This window comes from Anabas testudineus, chromosome 18 (assembly GCF_900324465.2).
Source record: "Anabas testudineus chromosome 18, fAnaTes1.2, whole genome shotgun sequence".
Taxonomy (NCBI): Eukaryota; Metazoa; Chordata; class Actinopteri; order Anabantiformes; family Anabantidae; genus Anabas; species Anabas testudineus.
Genome location: NC_046627.1, coordinates 19,685,200 through 19,705,258, shown reverse-complemented (window position 1 = coordinate 19,705,258; position 20,059 = coordinate 19,685,200). Strand labels below are relative to the sequence as shown.

At 39.0% G+C, this 20,059-nt stretch overlaps 1 protein-coding gene across 1 annotated transcript in view; it reads right to left on the bottom strand.

Moving 5' to 3' along the window:
- Positions 1–1,136: 1,136 nt before the first annotated feature.
- The window catches only part of poln (polymerase (DNA directed) nu), a 43,529-nt gene continuing 24,606 nt past the window's right edge, over positions 1,137–20,059 (bottom strand). The window contains exons 17-25 of the mRNA XM_026353520.1: positions 18,905–18,982; positions 13,120–13,231; positions 10,886–10,968; positions 6,776–6,907; positions 3,520–3,630; positions 3,106–3,184; positions 2,405–2,472; positions 2,133–2,194; positions 1,137–1,950 (exon numbers count right to left, since the gene is read on the bottom strand). Coding sequence (XP_026209305.1) covers positions 1,858–1,950; positions 2,133–2,194; positions 2,405–2,472; positions 3,106–3,184; positions 3,520–3,630; positions 6,776–6,907; positions 10,886–10,968; positions 13,120–13,231; positions 18,905–18,982 — 818 coding nt within the window. The 3' untranslated portion in view covers positions 1,137–1,857. The remainder of the gene's footprint in view (positions 1,951–2,132; positions 2,195–2,404; positions 2,473–3,105; positions 3,185–3,519; positions 3,631–6,775; positions 6,908–10,885; positions 10,969–13,119; positions 13,232–18,904; positions 18,983–20,059) is intronic.

Below are 20,059 nucleotides of genomic sequence, written 5' to 3'. Positions count from 1 at the left end.
ATGGGGTTCCTCAGGCTTCTGCTCCTGTTAATGGCACACATTAAAGTGATGGCATCACGCATCCACATGAACATACTAATAACCTCATGCACATTTTTGAAATGATACTAATGTCAAAGACATGCAGCAGAGGTTAACACAGTGATTTCACAGATTTTCGGTCCTGCAAAAACAATTGTGCTTTAAACTTAGAGATGTGTGTGCCAGACAGGGCACAAACAAAGGAGTTTAAAACGATAGAAACAGCTTTATTTGTACTTGTTTTATCTCCATTTCTACTTTGAACACCACTACTCTACAAAAGTGCACAGAGCTCTCTAGAAATTGTACATACCAGTCTCACGCCCTGCTCTCGAAGGGGGGAAGGCCTTGCAACCTTCAACCAGACAACAATGAGAGAATAGAGGGGCAGATTTCCATAACAGTGTCCAGTGTCTCTGGCTCAGAAATGCTCATACTGACCCGGTGAGAAAAGCTTCTCTCAGATAAGAGGACACATTCCTGTCGGTGGGTTCAACAAGCAAAGTGAAGGGCTGCCCCACTGAAAAAGAAAGGAAACTAGGGGAATAGAAAATCTCTTGGTGGGTCTGCTGGATATCTCGCGTGGAAATCTTTGTTCTGACTTAAAAAATGAACTCTCCTCGAATTATTAACCAATTTGAGGTGACATTTCAAATAGGTAATGGGGGTTAGGCTTTGTTTAAAATGTCATTGGGGGTATGGTCCTGACTAGACCCATTTTGTAGGCTTAAATGGCCTTAATTGGAGGACAGAATAAAAGGGGCAAAAAGAGTCTTGTTATGGCTGCTAGACACAGGAAAGCTAGGTCAGTATGCCTGGAAGCTGATGGCTCTGTGTGAGTGCACTCATGGTGGCTGTGTATTTGTGAAATGTGTGTATGCTTGTGCATGTGCATTGGTGGAATGTGTGTGTGTGTGTGTGTGTGTGTTTGCGCATGTGACAGAGGCATGAACAAGACAAAGAAGAGAGTCTGGTAGAGCGAAACGGGCGAATAAAAAATGAGCTGAAGAGAGCGAGGCACTGGATGCTTACGGCTGAACAAAATTAGATCGGCTTTGAACCAGCTGAATGTAACTGACACAAAAGTGAAGTTTATTATGAAAAGAGCCCCTGAAATATTATAGTTGTATGGCATGAAAGAATCAAATGTCTGACTTTTTCAAACTGTCTTTTCTCCCTTAAATCAACAACAACAAGGGTAAAAATGACAGAAATGGCTCTAAAACGTAACATGCAAATAGACCCTGATGTGAACAGCAAAACATGCCAAAGGGTCTCTGTGTTGTCCAACATTTTTAAGCACAAAGAATAAACACAAGTTTAATTCAACACGAACAAACCACAAAATAATAAAGGAGATTTCTGTAAAGCACATAACAAATGCTCAACGTCTATGTTAAAAAAATCCTATCATAACCTATTTTATGGACTGATACATATCAAGTATTTCCTCAAACGTGTAGCTTTAGTCTAGGCAGGGAAAACTACATTAGTCTTAATAAAATAGTGTAAAGAGGGAGGTGGAGGACAAGGAATCTTTTTTGTTAGGATGGAGAAAAAAAAAGGAACTGGTGCAATCCAGTCTGTGGCTCCAGCCGTTGCCCCCGGATACGGATGGAGTGAAAGCGAGAACGAGGAGCTGGAAGCAGCTGCAGCTGCCTCGTTTCCATAGTGATGTGGATGCAGGACAAGTGAAGAGACAGGGAGAGAAACTGAGAAGAAGGTAGAAAGATGAGAACACACCAAGGTGGAGAGGGAGAAATATATAATAGTGAAAGAAAAGTCGATTTTATTCAGAGGTGGAAGAATTGGCAAGTTGGACCATGAGAGGAGAACTCAAAGACATGGAGTGGGAGATGTTGAAGGGACGTTAAGCTCAGACATGGATCCCCAAGACTTGCCACTGTAGACTGCCACCTTCAGGGGAACCTGGTAAACACACACACATAAAAGAAATAGGAAGGATGTCAGAATAAATGTGAAGGAATGGAACTTAAACTTACTCTAACTTCCATGGTCGATGATGAAATATGACGAAACTCTGCATTTCATTTAGCAAAGGAAGCCATCATAGCGCTGAATGATTTTAATTACAGGTTTCAGTCTCTCACCTTGAGATGGACACCAAAATGGTGAATGTGCTGCAGGGACTCCATGGTGCTCTTCACCAAAACTGCACACAAAAGCATAAAAACACATTAACAACAATACCTGTGGCCATAGCCATGATTTTAAGTTATTTTAAGTAGTGCATTTTAACTATACTCTATATAAACTGTACAGTCGTACAGTATCTTTACATTAATTAACAGGCTTGAAATCAAAATGTCAAGCGCATTTGTTAATTAATTCCCAATGATAATACAGTATGTGACACATTTACCTGCAAAGTGTTCCACCTGTGAGTCCTCCACTTCATACAGAAGCTCATCATGGAGCTGTGCTATCAGCCTGCAGAAACAAACACATTCAAAAACAGATAAAACACCAACTACTACTGAACTAAAGCTAATCCCTCTAGTGGTATCGTCATCAGCAAATCAGTGAGGCCTTCAAGTGAATCCTCCCTCGGCTTTGCACCCTGCTGTCTTCTGGTATATTTTGGCTCTTGCTTCAAGTGTGTTTACTGTCGCTGAATGTTTGGTCTGTAACAGCAACAATCATTTACAAACACTACAAACATGCTACAGATTTAGTTGGCTGGAAAAACCAGTGAATGATTCTGGTGTGTTTTGGTGTGATAGACTCAGTCAGTTCCTGTCTGACATGACCATGTGGTATACAGTGAGAAATGTTTCAGTCTGGTTTTATCATAGTACAGAGACGTCTTTTTAAAAGTCCCTGATGATAACAGGTCAAATCTAGAAGTCAGTAATCTTTCAATCTTGGTACTACTTAACACTGTTTTTTTATCAGTGGCTGATTAAATTATTTCAAAGGTGCAGTGTGTAACATTTAGTGACATCTAGAGGAAACATTGTGACAGTGTGAAGAGCCAGTGTCTATTTCACTAGTATCCAGTGTTGGGTACAAGCTTGTAACATAAAGAGGTAGTGGTGGCGTGTTTATTGCTTGTACATGTACCTTGCAGACAGTGAGCTGGAGGAGGATACCAGGTTAAAGATATTGATCATGGCCATCTTACAGAGGTCGGCAGCAGAACCTGTACACACATCCAACCATACACATGAGCAAAATCATACACACCACACTGTTGCCGAGGGGTTGTCAAAGTGATGAATCATACTACCATGCAAGAGGCCTGTAAAACTGAGGGAGCGTCCTTGAAGATTAAGTGAGGTTCAATGTGGGTGCAAACATACACATTCCTAACCTAATGCACACATATTTTTATGTTTATGCTGTTAAGATATTGACATATTGACACGATATATTTTATCTACAGTTTATTTCTAACAACTATAAAATAAGAAGGTTTAGATCAAACAAAACATCAAACAAGTGGATGATATTACATATAGCTGTCGGTAATCCTACCTTGTACCACAAAGTTGACGGCCTGCCTCTCTGCCTGCATGCGGATGCCCCAGTCTAGAGATTGGATGTTGGGAAGGGATCGCCGGCGACCCATGATGGACAACACGTAACCTAGACAAAAGAGATTTTTAGATTTGGTGAGTTGTGTTGTGTCCAAAGAAGTACACTGTTAAAACATAGAAAAGACAATATTTAACCAAACAGTTACATAAATACACATTGTACATCAGCCCATGATGATAAAGTGATTCATCATTTCCAAAGACTGATAAGAGAGGTCTGCCTATCAAGTGATTATTGGTCAGATCTGACAAAAATTGACTGATTAATTGTTTATTATTAGATTGAATTATAAACTTGTACCTGTGTGATTATTGAGTTTGGATATTGTGTATTATGACTGCATGTAAAATATGTATTTGCATTAGAAAGAGGTATATTTTTTGTTGTACAAAAGTCAGTACAAAACTGCTTCAAGTCAGTATCGTAGAGTCTCAGGGAGGAAACACCTTTTCTGTACCATCTCCCTCCTTTCTGTTATCGAACTAAATGCTGAACAGAATCAAAGCTACAGAGTGAGACTCCAACTATTTCGTGAAGAGTAATTTGTTGATACAGCATTAAAGGTGATTATGGTGTCACCAGGCTCACAATGACACAAGTGTACACCCACACACAAACAAGCACCCAACATACACGTACACAAACTCTCCTATCCACATGAAACACATTCAGAGGAAAAAAGAAACACGGACATTCCCAGTACAGTCACATAACACACACAGCAATGTGCAGTGACGTGATGTGGACATAATACACAAACACGCACATTAACATACGCAGGTATGCAACACACGCATGCTCACACACACACACACAAAGGGACCAGTACATTCCACCTGCACGACAATAGAGCTGGCTTTACAGCTAAATCCCGCTAGTATCCCTTACTCTGAGGAAAGCCAACTAGGGCATGAAACCTGAATGACCCTCATCCCAGAACACACACGTGCACAGGCATAACTGAGCAGGAAATGAGCACAGTACAGAAACAAACACAAAACCTTTTACTCACTGTGAATTGACCCATGACACATGCATGTGACCTTTTCACTACGACTGTGACTTTTGTTGAGGGGCCAAAATTCAGGCATGTGCAGAGCTCTTTGTGTCAGTGATAACACATCACACAGGTATGACCGTGAGTCACGCTGGAATGTGCGTGTTTTTCATTCCCAGTGGGATGTTTTTCAAGTCTGTGATATAGTGCTGTGAAGAACAGTGCTTCTCAAGTTCATTTAATATCCTGAAAGCACATTTTATCAACCAGCAACTTACTATGCAAAACATAGTATTAGTAGTAACATTTGGCTTAATCTTATGCCAAAATTAGTATAGCAATACATGAATTACACCATTAAGATAATTTTTGAGTTGTGAATATTTTATTGATCTAATATTTGAGACCACTGCTTTGAGTTCAGACATATGTTTATATATATTGATATAGGAAGATCATTATTATCAGTATTTTGATTTACTGGAAGTCATTGCTGGCATTTGTTTAACATAGCCTGAACTTAAAATCATTTTTAAAATGAATTATATCTTTTTTTGCCAGCTCTGTTGTCTTCATGAGTGTATAATTAAAATATCTACACATATATGAGACTAAATTGTGTGATAGCGCATCAGAGACAGAATGTGTTTAAGTGTGAGTGCTGGCACAGCAGGGTGTTTATATCTACATATGGAGATCTAGGCTTCCCTGTCTGCTGTGGCCCATTTTCATCTCTGTGATTCCCTCTGTTGTGTTTAAGAGAAAAAAACTCCCTCTTCACCTTTTTTCTCAGTCAGTCATAAATCATTTTCATATCAAAGACAGTGTTGAATGTGGCCATGTAGGCTATGACCATTAAGTCATGTACTGGAGTTTATATAGTGACAGATAAAAAATATTCCCGTCTTTCATCCTCATCTTTGTATCCTTACTGTCTCTTTGCCATTACACCCACACTGTGATACTGACCTTACCTTTACATTGCTCTCTCCAGTACATTTATCTACCGATATGACAGTAGCTGGTCCTACTAGATGCTAATACAATCAGTGAATCTAGTGTAATACTGTGCGTGTTCTCTGAGCCGAGAAACAAGTGGAAAAGAATATGGAAAGAAGAGAGACAGACCATGGGGCAACAAAAAGGAGAGAGTGTGGGACGAGTGGGGCAGATTAATCGCAGCGCTGTCTCCGATGGGTGAATCACCATGGCGATAAGCAGAAATACAGCGGACTGTTTGGCGCATCATTACTCTGCCCCTAAATACGAAGAGGCTTTCATGGTGATCCATGTGCAGCATTTTAGAAAAATGAGTCCATCGTGCTGCTTCGATTAGGAAGCCGACACCAGAGAAAGGGAAGCGATAAGTGGGAGGGAAGGTGTGTCACTGGAGATAGGTTGCAATGGGTGATTGAGCACCTGTGACAAATCCGCGACAGTGTGTGTGACAAAGGTGTCTGCCGTCCCTGCTGGCGTGAAAAACACAGACAGTCCTGACCTAGCTGTCAATCCTTACTAAAGTGCAAAGTTCTTTTCCAAGATGCATTATACAAGATAAAGTGACCAAGTGACCCGTGTGGAACACAATTGGTTCGTTTTCACCAAACTCTACTTATTTTATCAGCATATAATTGGTTTACATTGTAACCTATCAGTCCTCCATTCTGACCTCATCTCTCTGTCTGTCGGCTCTGGTCTCGTGCACTGTGCCCAATTAGGGTTAGAGTGTATACTTTACACCATTGTGATGGAGTGTGTCTCAGGTGTACTGCGTTGGCAGTTCAGTTGGAATATAAATACAGTGTCCTGTCTGAACCATCAGCCCCTTCCCATCCCACCACCCCACCCACTTCGCCCCCAAGTATTGACCCAAGGCAGTTTGTCTTATTCCTGCCAATGCAAGCACATCTTCTTTTTCAGTGAAAAGCTAAGCAATTCAAGCTACGTAGTAAGTGTCAAAAGGGCAGTGACTAACCCAGACACACACATTTTATTGCTGAATTCAACCATTTGCAGTCCTTAAAGTTAACCCCTTATATTCCCCATCTTCTCTTTGTCTTTTACTGTTGATTTCTGGGAAAATGTACTTGTCCAGGCTGTGACATGTTTTCTTCACTATCTATTCCTTTAGGATAAGTGAAACTCAATAAAATGACTCATGAAAGAGACACAGTGGTAATGTGACTGTACACAGACCTTGTTTGTGACACTGCAGATTAGTTCTCTGGATAAAGGCCTGGACCTCTCTGTAGGTCTGAAGGAAGCTGTCCTGGAATTGTCTGGCCTGCTCAGCACTCACGCCCAAGATACCAGACAGACGCTTATGACCTGAAAAAAGCAGCATAAATGAGTCATCATCTAACTTGCTTTTAACTATGAAACTGAAAAGAAGGATATATATTACAGGGTATACACTGATGGTAGGTTATAAATAGTTTGACATTTTGGGAAATATGTTTTACTAAAATTGGGGTTATATATGTTAAATAATATTATGGGGATATATTTTAGTTTTTTAGTTTCTGTGCAGATTAAAGATTTAAGACACTGATAGGTGGATTGTTTTCCGGTTTCTAGACATTGTGTCAAGCTACGCTAGCTACTGGCGATAGCTTCCTTCTTACTGTACAGATATGAGAGTCAATCTCATTTAACTCTTATCATGTGGAAATATATCTGTGAGTATTTAATTAAGGAAAAACTACCTTTATTTTATTAACAGCTGCAAAAATAGAAAAGAGAGTCTTGGGAAAGAGAGGAAAGCTTAAAGAGGAAAGAGTCAGCGAAGAACAGACTGGACCAGAGGGGAAGCAAAATGAAGAGGAAAAAGCAGAGTCAAGTGAAGGGTGATAGATAGAAGAGGACAAGATAAAAGCAGAGTAAAGGCAAAGATCACGGCAAGACTGCAAGGTGTGTGTGAGAGGCCACTGTGTGTGTATACACTGTGTGTGCCATCACAGGAAGTGTTAAAGATATACAGTCTGCAGTAGCAGTATGAGAGCGGACTATAAAGTTAGGAACAGATCAATGGAGTGGAGTGTAGAGGGGGAGTCTATCTGTGCTCTGTATCTGAGAGCAGGAATTTCACAGCTAGCCTGGACAGAAGTCGTGGTCAGAATTGCATAAATATAAACATGAACCCATTATCAGTCTGAAAATATCTAAATGACCAGTTAATAAAAAATGTCATATTTTTTATTGCTCTTCAAAAAGTTTGAACAACTTTTGAAACTATTAACTACTAGATTTCTTTGTATTAAGAATACAATACAATTAGTTGTTTTTGTAATGATAATTGAGATATTTAAATTAATTTGAGCATGTCTGTCTGTGTGGTGGGTGCACAGCTGCATAAATATGTCATGACCCTTTCAGAAATGTGACTGGTTATGTGTTTTTGGTGTTTGGACCCAGAAGCCATTGAGTTTAATATGTGCCTGCAGTATTCAACAGGCACAGAGATTGAGTCAGCAGTTGACATTTACTGTAGTTGTGAAGAGCTACAGAGCACTGGCTCCGGATAAGTTTCTGGATGTGAAGCTCTGCATTTCTTTAACCTTCGTTACTTCCTGGATAACTTCCTGCACTGCTCCTCTTGTACTCCTCTCACTCCCCCCTCTTGTTTTTGTCCTTTTAGTTTACCCTTTGTCTCTTCTTCTGACTGCAGCAACCCTCAAGTTAATTCTGCCCTCTGTCCTAATTGTGTTTTGTTTTAGTTTTAGCCCTTTTATTATTTTTCCCAGTACCTATTTCTCACCTTTTTATCTCTAACTTCACTACTTGGCTTTCTTATTTGTTGACCATACAAATGTATATGTATATATGTGTGTGTGTGTGTGTGTGTGTGTGTGTGTGTGTGTGTGTGTGTGTGTGTGTGTGTGTGTGTGTGTGTGTGTGTCCTCTGCCCCTCCTCCCTGGCCTGATTATTGTCTCGCACAGAAAGCTTCCTTTTAGTATTCGGTATCCATGGCAACACATCCCTCTATGAAGAGCTAGCTGTCTGTCTCCGCCGATCAGGAGCTCCTTCCATTCCTCTTTTCGTTTCCTTGTTCTCTCTTAACCCCACTGCCCTTTAAACTTCCCCTTTCCCCTACTTTACTCTGTCCTCTGCAACAACCTCCCCTTTTATTTTTTGTCTGCATTTTAAACACGCCTCACACTTACCCAATATTTCACCCTGTTCCTCTTTTACATCTCTCTACAAAATCCATATTTTCTCTGCTTTTTTAGCACTGACCTTCTACTTATTGAACTGTCCCTGCATGCATCCCATGCTCCCTCACAAATATCTCAAATAAGTAGCTTTTACATATTTTGCCTCATAGGTTCTTATTGTTAAGGTCCAATCATCGGTGTGTGTGACTGTGTTGGTCTGCTTAGATTTGTTTCCTCCTCCTGCGATGTGACTCTGTGAAGTAGAAATACCAGTGAACACCACATTACCAGTGTACCCTGGTATTGAGAGCAGTTTATTGAGCTCCTGACTGCACTCAAAGAACATGTGGGAGACCATGGCCCAGTTCCCTACATGCAGATTCTGATGCAAACCACGTGCTTTAGGGTCACTGGTGATTGTTTAATTAAAACTTTTTCCATCATGATGAGAACAGTAAATGTTTTGATTATACAATATATTATATTTGGTCACAGTGATGGACAAGCAGATGAAACTAACAACTCCATGGGGGCATGATTAGTGTTTATGTGGGCTAGCCTTCTGTTTACTATTAAGAAAAACAGTGAGTGATGAATTTCATTAAACCACAACATATACCCATACATTGCTTGTAAGTTTAAATATTTAAATTTAATTAGCTATTTCTAGCTAATTAAATTAATTATTCACAATAACAAGTAGTGCAGCACATGTGCAGATTACTGGTCATTCGCATATTCATATCTTGACAACACAGAGCCTGACAGTTAAAAATCTTGTGTAATCTTGAGTCTTATTTAACCCTTTCCTCTCTTTTAAACACCCCATTAAATATATGACTAAGATTGCCTTCATACCTGTCTTCTGAACCCTTATATTCCACCTCGCACCCTTCGTTCTCTTAAAGCAGGGCTCTTGCTTTTCCCCAGAGTTAAAAAAGAAGTCAGCAGGCTGCAGGGGCCTTTCCTACTGTGTCCCAACACTGGAATAACCTACCTGCTGACATCAGACAGTCTCACTCTGTAGAGGTTTTTAAATAAAAACTTAAAACACATCTATATGCCCTAACATTTTACTTAATTGGTGAGTGGGTTTCAGTCTCAATGAACTAATAAGCCCAGTATTTCAGTTTAGCCCATATTGTCTTGCAGACGAGATCATAGCATTACTCAACTCAGCAATACTCCCCTCGACCCAACCGGTCAGGGAAGATGGCCACCCACCCTGAGCCTGGTTCTGCTGGAGGTTTATTCCATTAAGGGGAGTTTTTCCTCTCTGCTGTCGCACAGTGCTTGCTCAAGGGGGATTGTCGGATTCTCTCTATGAGTTTGTAAAGTTAATTTCTATTTTGTGAAGTGCCTTGAGAAAATTCTGTTATGATTTGGTCCTATATAGATAAATTGAATTGAATTAAAAAAATATAAAGACACAATAGCAGCACCTCTGGAAGTAGTGAAACAGGAAAATGACTCACTTGATCTGCAGTCCTCCCTAAAATGACGCAGATATTGTATCTACCAGATGACTACTAAAGCATAAACATGCATAACAACCAAATATTTGTCTTCCATGACACTGACTTCTGTGGATATCCACGAGTGTGTGCATTCATGACACCATGCACATGTGTGAACCATAAATAGGTCACAAGTGACACACACATGTCTCTTTATGGGCCACAAGGGTGCATTATACATTCATCTTCCTCTGGCTCTTTTTCTCTCTATTTTTATCTCCTCCGCCTTTCTACCACCCACCACTATCTCTGTCCACTGTGTGGAATCAGGGATGTTTCCTACAACATGACATAAACACAGAAAAACAGCTGCGTCCAATTAGAAACCAATGGGACCTGAAATCCTTGCTAAAATAGTCACCGAATCACCCGATGCTAGGCTCTTTTTTTCCGTCCCCCTCTTTCTAGCTTCTACTTTATTCCAGAATTGCCTATGCTAGTGAAGCAGCCACCCCTTCACACAGTGAACACATGTAACTGAACCGGTCACTTAATAACACTTGAACCGACTGGTTTGTAATTTTAAAACATTACAGGTCGATCTTCCAGGTGACTGATGAACATTTGTATTTTCATTACTGTCAATCAACACTCACTGCACTATAGGAGCATGCCTGTATGAGTTTGTACTCACCTGCCCCATACACAACGGAGTAGACAACGCGTTTGGCCTGTTCCCGATCCTCAGAAGTCACCTCACCCTCACTCACCCCCTTCCTGGGTCACAGAGATAAACACATTGAGAGAGACTGTGTATGGTTCTATACTATATGAGGGTTAATATTTCTTACAGGTGAACAGAAAAGAACAGTAAAATAGTAAACTTTTAAAAGTAGTGTAAAAATCTTAATTTTTTTCATATGCTCAAAGAATTACCTGATGGTACAATAAAAATAAAGTTGCTTTTTAAAGGGAAATGTGCAACTGGTGCACAGAGTTTAAGTATTTCCATAGACCAATTTTTGTGTTATTTAAACTGAAAACTGAACAAAACATGTGATTCAACAATATAGAAATTGTAAATAATAGTGCACAAGTATGATGCATTGAATATGTGTCAACATTGACGTTTCATATGGTGTGATTCCAAATTAGAGACAGATGAGGAGAACCAATACAAATTAAATAGGATAGAGAAACAGGGAATAATATGTGGAACACAAAAATACTGATAGATAGATAGATAGATAGATAGATAGATAGATAGATAGATAGATAGATAGATAGATAGATAGATAGATAGATAGATAGATAGATAGATAGATAGATAGATAGATAGATAGATAGATAGATAGAAACAGGAGGAGGGAGGGGCAGGGAAAGACATTCAGAGACAGTTATTAAATATGACATTTAGTACTGGAAAACAGACAGGTTGGGAGGACACATGTGCAAAGCATTTCTGGAGGTGCTGACAGAAAGCTGCCACTGTTTATCAGTGTTGAGAGTGCTCCCCTCTCACACACACACACACACACACACACACACACACACACACACACACACACACACACACACACACACACACACACACACACACACACACACACACACCAAAATTCATCACCACAGAGTTTCATGATATCTGATGTTTTGATGCCCGTAGCCACAGACTCTTAAATATGAGCTAAATAGTCTAAAATGCATCCTTACTGTTTTTGCTCACTCACAAACACACATATCACAGATAACTAAACCACAGAGTATGTGAGTACTTTCCCATCCAATATGCATAGGGGTAAAATAAATTCATACTGGATTTTCAGTGACCCCTGCTGGAAAGGCAATAATCTATTGGCTCTAGCTACTGTGTTTGTCTTGAGCAAGAACTGGCATGTTGTTTTTAAGTGACAACATTTTTCAGAGTCTGTTACAACCTGCAAGTCTAGAAAGCTGAATGTAGCAGGTTGTGTGATTAATAATATAATATCAAATGAAAATAATATTGCCATATCCAGAACATAAATAGTGTAGTTGTCAAAAAACAAAACAAAAACAAAAACAAACTCTGACCACAGGTTGTGAATAAAACATTTCAACAATGTGATCTTACCTTGTCTCCTTCTGCAATAGTTTAATAAAAAGGTGAATTCAACCCAAATAATTGAGGGATCAGTGACATAACTGTTGTGTCAACAATGGGACATTCTGGGAGAAAGAAACATAACGAATAAGTAAATGGGAATAAGATGAGAAAAATAAAGGAAGGGCAGAGAGGTAAATCCACCAAAACCACCTAAAGAAAAGTAAATGGACATTTGCAAAAACATAAACGAGAAACAGAAAGTTCAGAACAAGAGATTAAGGCAGAGTAATCCCAGCAGGGCTGCAGTGACACCAGTTAATATGTTTAAAGGGGAATTAAAGAAAATGAAAGAGACACAATGTGAAGTCTCAGTACAGCTCTTAATGTGCTGTGTGTGACCAGGTAATCTGTTTAACCGGCTGCCCTCTGACTCACACCTGACTGAGATGGATGACAGGTGTAAAGGCTGATCACACACATACCCACACAACAAAACACACAGAATCAGAAACACAAGAAAGACCTATGTGTAAACACTGGCACATATTGCTGTCAGGAGGGAGAAAAAATACATAGTCATAAAAATATTTCAAAAGCATAACAATGGAATCACTAGGGCTTTGAGCCCAGGGGTGTCCTGCCCATAGAAAACTGAGAGCCAACGAGGCAGTTGGCATGGTAGTCATGGAAACAAGGTTATTAACATTTGAAGAGAAGGAGTCGGCAGTCTGGCTGAGGCTGGGACGGAGGGAGGGATGGAGAAACCCCGTGGAGTATCAACACTCACCTTGGCAGGGATATCAGAGGAGAACCTGCGGGATACAGGAGAGAGAGAGACCTACCACTGAGAGGCCAGCATGGTAAAGACGTCGACCTGGGGGTTGGTAAAAATGCGGAGCAGTTCGGGGTCAGAGGAGAGGTGAGCCAACAGACGAAGCTCCACCTGGCAAAAGTCTGACACATACACACACATACACAGACATACTTTCCAAATAACATATAGTACAAAGCAGGGAAAAATGCAGCCTATCTCTGTATAAGTGTAAGAACAAGCTAGTCCTAAATATTTAAGTAAAAAAAAAAAACATTATCAGCACTAAGAAGTTCAAAGAATAGTGTACTGTACCCTGAAAGTGCACAGTTAGCATAAACACTATAATTAGTCAGAGACATTCAGTGCATGGAAGGTGTTATTTATGCCAAAGTGTAGCAAGTGTGTATGCAGTTCCTAAGCCTGCTAACTTCACCTCATTAAGTCATGCACGACATTTACCAGGATAACTTACAGAGGCCTAACATACATAACCTGCAGGGAGCGTGTGTCAGATAGGTGTGCTCAGCTATGAGGCGTGTAGGTAAGAGAGGAACAGTAAAAAAAAGCTTTCAGTAAGCAAAGAAAGGCTACTGTCTGTGGAGAAATGTGTCTGCCCACATGTTTCTCCCTGTATTACAGCTGACAAAAATTGTAGGTCTTGAAAGAAGCTCTTTTTTTTCCCTCAGGCCACCAAAAAAGCTGTGTGCTCACTACCGATGTTTTTACCAAGCAATTTTCTGCTATCAAACTCGATTGTACCTAAGACGGAGAAAAATGTGACAATTTTCCACAGTAGCAAAAGACACACATTCACAGCAGCAACTAAGACACACAAAGAAACATAGTATGATTCATACTATGAGAACTGCAAAAATACCGTATTGGCACAGCCAGTACAACATTTAGAAATGTCCTAAAAAAGGAAAGAAATCACTGCAACATACACAAAACAGGTCAGCTAAGCAAAACAACAACAGCTGATGACAGAAGAACAGTGAAAGTTGTGTAGAAACCCCCCAAAAATAACAGTCAGTGACATCACTGAAAACCTCCACAGAGCAGAGGTGAAAGTATCACAATCCGCCATTCAAGTTTTTTTTTATTTTATTTATTTGAAAGCTATCTGTTCCAATATTTATGTTCTCTCAAAATGTGGGCCGTCTGATACAAAGGGTGCTATCGTCTTCATTGTTTAACATATCAAGTTCCACACAGCATGAAAAGCCGTAGAAGCTAAAATTCTCAACACGCTTTCTCTGCCTAACTCTCTGTACAATACATATTGTAACTGGATCGTCTGTGAATTCATTAATATTATGTAACAAAATGTTCGGATATTCTCTTCATATATCATTAAATTTATATGATTTGGAGCTAACACCACTATGACATAAATTAAAAATAAATGGATGTTAAGCTCAGTTAATACAACAGTCACATCATCCAAATGATGTTATTAAAGTTTGATGTGACCAGAGGACAGTGTGAATATAAGTGTGACCTAATGGCTAAACCTCCTCCACACTGCACATTCAAGTAATATGGTTAGTAAAATAATAAAGAGATCAGTATATAATTATCATATTTAATATTACTATATGTAACATTATTTATTATTGTCAAATATTTTTAAGCAAAAATGGTTGCAGCTTTCGATTGCTAAAACAGCAGAGGTCAGAGAGAGAGAGAGAGAGATAGGAGAAGGATGTGCAAATGCAACAGTGAAGTTGCAGAACAGACAAAAACACCTCCACTAAAAAGTCTTGTGAGACCAAACTGTTTCTGAAATCTGCCCACGGCACTTTTATAGGCAGACAGATCACCAGAGGCTATAAATGAGATACGCTGAGAGACACACAGGAAAACATCTTAAAAATAGGCAGACAGAAACTCACTTGTCTCACCTGACTGCACACGATAATAAACATATAAACATGAGTTTACATACTGTATGCACACAGACAAGACAACTCTGTAGATATGGAAACATATGGAAAGGCACAGAGAAAGAGAAAACACACACACACTTTTCTCTCTGACAGTCTGTTACTTGTGTTGTACTGACAGATGTATAGTGACTGCTAAGAAGAATCAGTGGCACATATTCACCCCTCTACAGAGAGAGAAACATAAATGCACTCTTATATCCACTCCCACGAACTAACAGCAATACATTCCATTGCTGCCATTTTACACAGACACATCTCTTTCTCTGATGAGCTGCTTCAGAATCAAATTAAACCTGAAAATGACTGAAAACGGATGGGTGGAAACGTCAGTAAGGATGAAGCAAGCAGCTGTAATAGTTATGTGGGATGAGAAAGAATGATGAAGGAAAGGTGGACGAAATTAAGAGGAGGGAAATATGTACCGCAGCTTTAAAATGGAGGTAATCATTCGCCACTACTAGGAGACAAACAAGAGAGTAAGTCCCAATAGTGGGTAAAAGGATCAACAATTTCCATTTAACCTAGGCTAGGTTTAGATGTAGATAAAAGGGCAGAGAAAGGGAGCGACTCCAGTGGGACAGATGTAGAGAAGAAAGCAGGGTGAAGGGGTGATGGTGAAGTGAGAGATGGAAGAAAAAGGGCAACTGGTTTTGGTTGTGATGAGGTGAGGGGGGAGTTTCTAAAGATATCTTTCCATCAATGCTTTATGAGTCAGATCACATTTGCTCCCAGCATGGCCAGCAGCCTCAGAAACATATTGCTGACCAGGATCTATGTGTGCATGTGTGTGTCTGAGAGATGGAACGAGGCGATGCAGTGAAGGAGGTTTGGAGGAAGAGAGGAAGACATAATGTAAAATGAAAATATGTGTGAGTGACATACTGTACAGTGAGACTACAAGTGATTGTATGAAGTAGTAGTAGTAGTAGTAGTAGTAGTATGTTCTCTTCAAAACCTGCTTTTAACAGATTGTCCCTGTGATAAGAATGGCAAATGCAGCAAATGCAAAATATGCAATACGAAGTTCATCAGACTGGGTTCTGATAACTTATGATGGGCATTTGTCACTTATAAACACAGCTATATAATAATTTAATTATACTAACAGTAATTTAGATATAACTAATTAGCTGTGATTTCATTCAGCAATAAAGGAACAGAAAATTACTCTCCTCTTCTTTCATATTCATATTGCTTTTAATTTTCTATACAGTATTATTATAGGATGTTGCAACATGTCAGTGGCAAGTTTGTGAACCTTTTGGAATTTTAATGGTTTTCTGCATTAATTTGTCATAAACTATTGGATATTTATGAATGTTCTCAATAAAGACATAAGCAATCAGATTTTTTTGTGTCATTATTTTAAGTACATTACATTTATTAATACTTTTGACTTTTTATGAGAAATTAATTCAGAAAACTATGAAATTCCACAAGGTTCACATACTTTTTCTTGCAACTGTATAAGTATCTCCTGTAGTTCCTTCGCCTAGTGTACTAAGAAACTGAGGAGACTAGGCCACCTCTCATACATTTTTAATGTCACCACTCAAAGTACCCTGAACAGCCACATAGCTAAATGGAGTATCAAATTTGTACATAAAACCTTAAGAGCTCAACTAAACCCTGCACACTGAGAATAAAGAATGTCCCTTATATGTGATGTTAACCCTGTATCAATTTTAGGCAGAAAAAATTGCTTAGATCATGTTTTTTGAAGAAGAAAATCAATTAAATATGTTTGTGACTTATGGATTCATAGGGTTTTATACATATTGTGTTTTGGCCAGGACGACTGAATGTAAAAAAAGAAAATACAGTCTGAATGTAAACATTATATGATCTCACAGCTCTGCACCTCTGAACTGTGGTTTCTGATGGTAGATGGTTACTGGATGAGTTATCACACATATACACAGGTGAGCAAACTTAATGCTGTTAGAGACCAGTAGCCTGAAAAAAAGGCTCATGTCTGCTTCATTAAAATGAACGAGATATACACCAATGAAAAAAAATGGACGGGCTCCAAATTTATGTCATGATAAAAAAACAGATTGTGCAACAGCTGTTAACATTTTAATTTACCTTCAACTTTAGCTCATATCATACTGCGTTGACATTTTAATCATGAGTTTTTAAAATGATATTTTTCAAGTAGGTTTCTTGATCCAGTATGTAACAATTAAATAAATCATTTCTATCCAATCAGCATATGTGCTAAACACAAGATGCTCTTACCACTGTTTGCCAAAAAAATACACCAAGGTCCTGCACTTAACTTTTCTACAATTGACAACTGGCCTAAATAATAGAAATGAGAAATTAAACAAAAAATGATTTCACTGCATGTATTTAAAAGGACTAACAGGGTTGATGAGGGAATTGAGCCTGCCTTTGTTCTTATTTTGGCTAGCCTCTCTTTTTCCTCTCCACGCTCCAGCCCCCACACACCAGCAGACATTTCCCAATAGAAAATAATTGAGTTGACAAATGCAAATATAAAAAAACACACACACAGACACACACAGGTTGCCTCAGGACAGGAAGGAGGTTCTTTCCAAATTTAAAAACATAATGTTCTAGAAAGAATAATTTGTTTTATCTTTGGTAAAACAGACTTGATGGCCATGCATTTTTAACCATATCTGGGTTTGTATTCGGCTGAAGGTGGGTTCAATAAAAACACAAATCCTCTGCATATTTACACACACACACACAATGGTTTCACAGGAGAGTAACCTTCGGATACATAATACGTTTTGACTTGCCTCTTAGTTGAACTTTCTAGGGACACTAGAAAGTGTCATTTGAACACACACAGCAGTTGTTCCAGTTTTGGAAGGGCATTAGAGGACATAACGGGAGAGAGGGCTGTCTAGGAGGGGTTGTGTCCATGGCAACCTTGCCTCTAAGTGTTCACTGTATGTATGTGGTTGTTTGAGATTGTGATGTGTTTCCCTGCCAGCGTGTTTGTCAAGTCCTGCCATGTTGTGTGTATATATGTGATCCTCGTTCTTATCCTGTTGGTGTCCTCCTGCAAACCCTGGTTTATCTGCGTAGTTATGTAAGTGCGCGACACACTGTCAGAGCCAGCAGACACCAGGCGTTCCCCATAAAGCTCTCCCAGGCTGACAGTGTTCCAGCTCTGCCAGCACATCATGGACCGGTGTAACACCCTAAAGTGACCTTATGACGCCAGCTAAGGTCAAGTCAACATAAGGGTTTTTTTTAATAGCTACAAACCTGATCAGACAAATTCAGGTAGGCACAACATTAAGGCTTATTTAGGACTTATATATTCAGTTTCCATACAGACTCTCAAACTATTTTTCCACTAGGCTGAGCAGAACTAATGTTGCAGTAACGGTAGAACAGGAGCACTTCCGCTCTTTTAGGTTTAGTTACTGGCTGGATTAGTGTTGATTGCATTGACATGCTTCAACTGCTAAAAGCTGCCGAATCAAAAATTAATTTAATTTGTGGCAAAATAAATCTGACAGATGATTAAATCCAATGAGTGTGACCAGTGAACAATAGACCAGTGACTTTTCTTACAAATCAGTCATTTAAATCAGACAAATCAAAGCATACTCAAATATACTACATACTAATACTAAAATATGTGACCAAAAAAATACACAATAATACACAGGCTCTAAAAGACAAAACATGTAACAACTATTTTATAGAATATTTCTTCATGAAAAATATGCAGACAAAATATAATACTGCACCTACTAAAGCTCAAAATATATTTTTTTACGCATATTATGTTTGTATTGGGGGAAAGAGGAAGGATGTTTAAAAAAGTAGTGGACTACTTTTTTAAACATTACAATTCGACCCTACATGTTTTCCTACCTGCCGCAAGAAAGGTCCAGCCTTCCTGAGGAATGAACATGACCCGAGGATGAACAGTCACCACCTCCTCCTCCTTTCCTGTGGGAACCAAACACAGATCTAACAACTGACTATGGGCAAACAATATTTCTATAGGTCTGAGATCTTAAGTGAAGAACATTTGCTCTCTCTGGTTAAGGATATTTATAATGCCATGGTTGCTTGATATACTAATGGTATTTTATTTATATACTTTCCCAACATACATATATCACAATAATTCAATTTCTGAAATGTAGCAATAGGTTTTTACAAGATTTAAATAAAAATGTTTGAACATATTAATACTTCCTTACACCTAAATAATATATTATACTGGTTGTGATTACCCATTCATAAAAACCAAATCTGTAGTATTTGTTAAATATTAGCAATTTTATGTTATTAACCATTTTATTAGTTGTGCCTTTGTAATCACTGACACATGTAAACTGTGGTGAACACTGCTACCTATCAAATTAGTTAGAAACAATTATCATAACTCCGACTTGTAAATGAAATGGTAGAATTAATTCAACCTTCCACAAATGATCAGAACACATCAACAAGTAGCATAAAGCAAATGTAATATTATATTTATGAACTAATCATGAAAATCATAATGAAACATAAGAGAGTGATTTAGTTCTAATATCCTGAGCGTGTGGTTGACAGATTGACATACAGAGACTGAATGGGCTTTGGACTAAGAAGAGCAGTAAAGAGAGTTAACATTGATATCTGACTTAATAAGGAGTTAAGTTATGAAACTGCAGTGCTCATTTAGAAGCCGATCAGGATAAGTCTATCACTACACTCTCTGCTGTGAAGAGCTGGCTTGATGTGCTGACCTTAGTGAAGGAGAAATGATGGCGTCCGTAACAATGAACCATCACATCCTAGGTCAGCATGGTGAAAATACCACTACATCAGTGTACAGGCACAGACACACACATGCTGGCCATGAAAATGCAGCTACTGCAAATGCAGACACTAACAAAGAGAGGCACTGTAATCAGTAGTGTTTACGGTCTCACCTCTGACCTTAAGAGAGAGATAGAGGGAGAGAAGAAGGAATGCTGATGGAGGGAAAGACAGATGACATGAAGGATGTAACAGGGATGAGGATTTGATGAC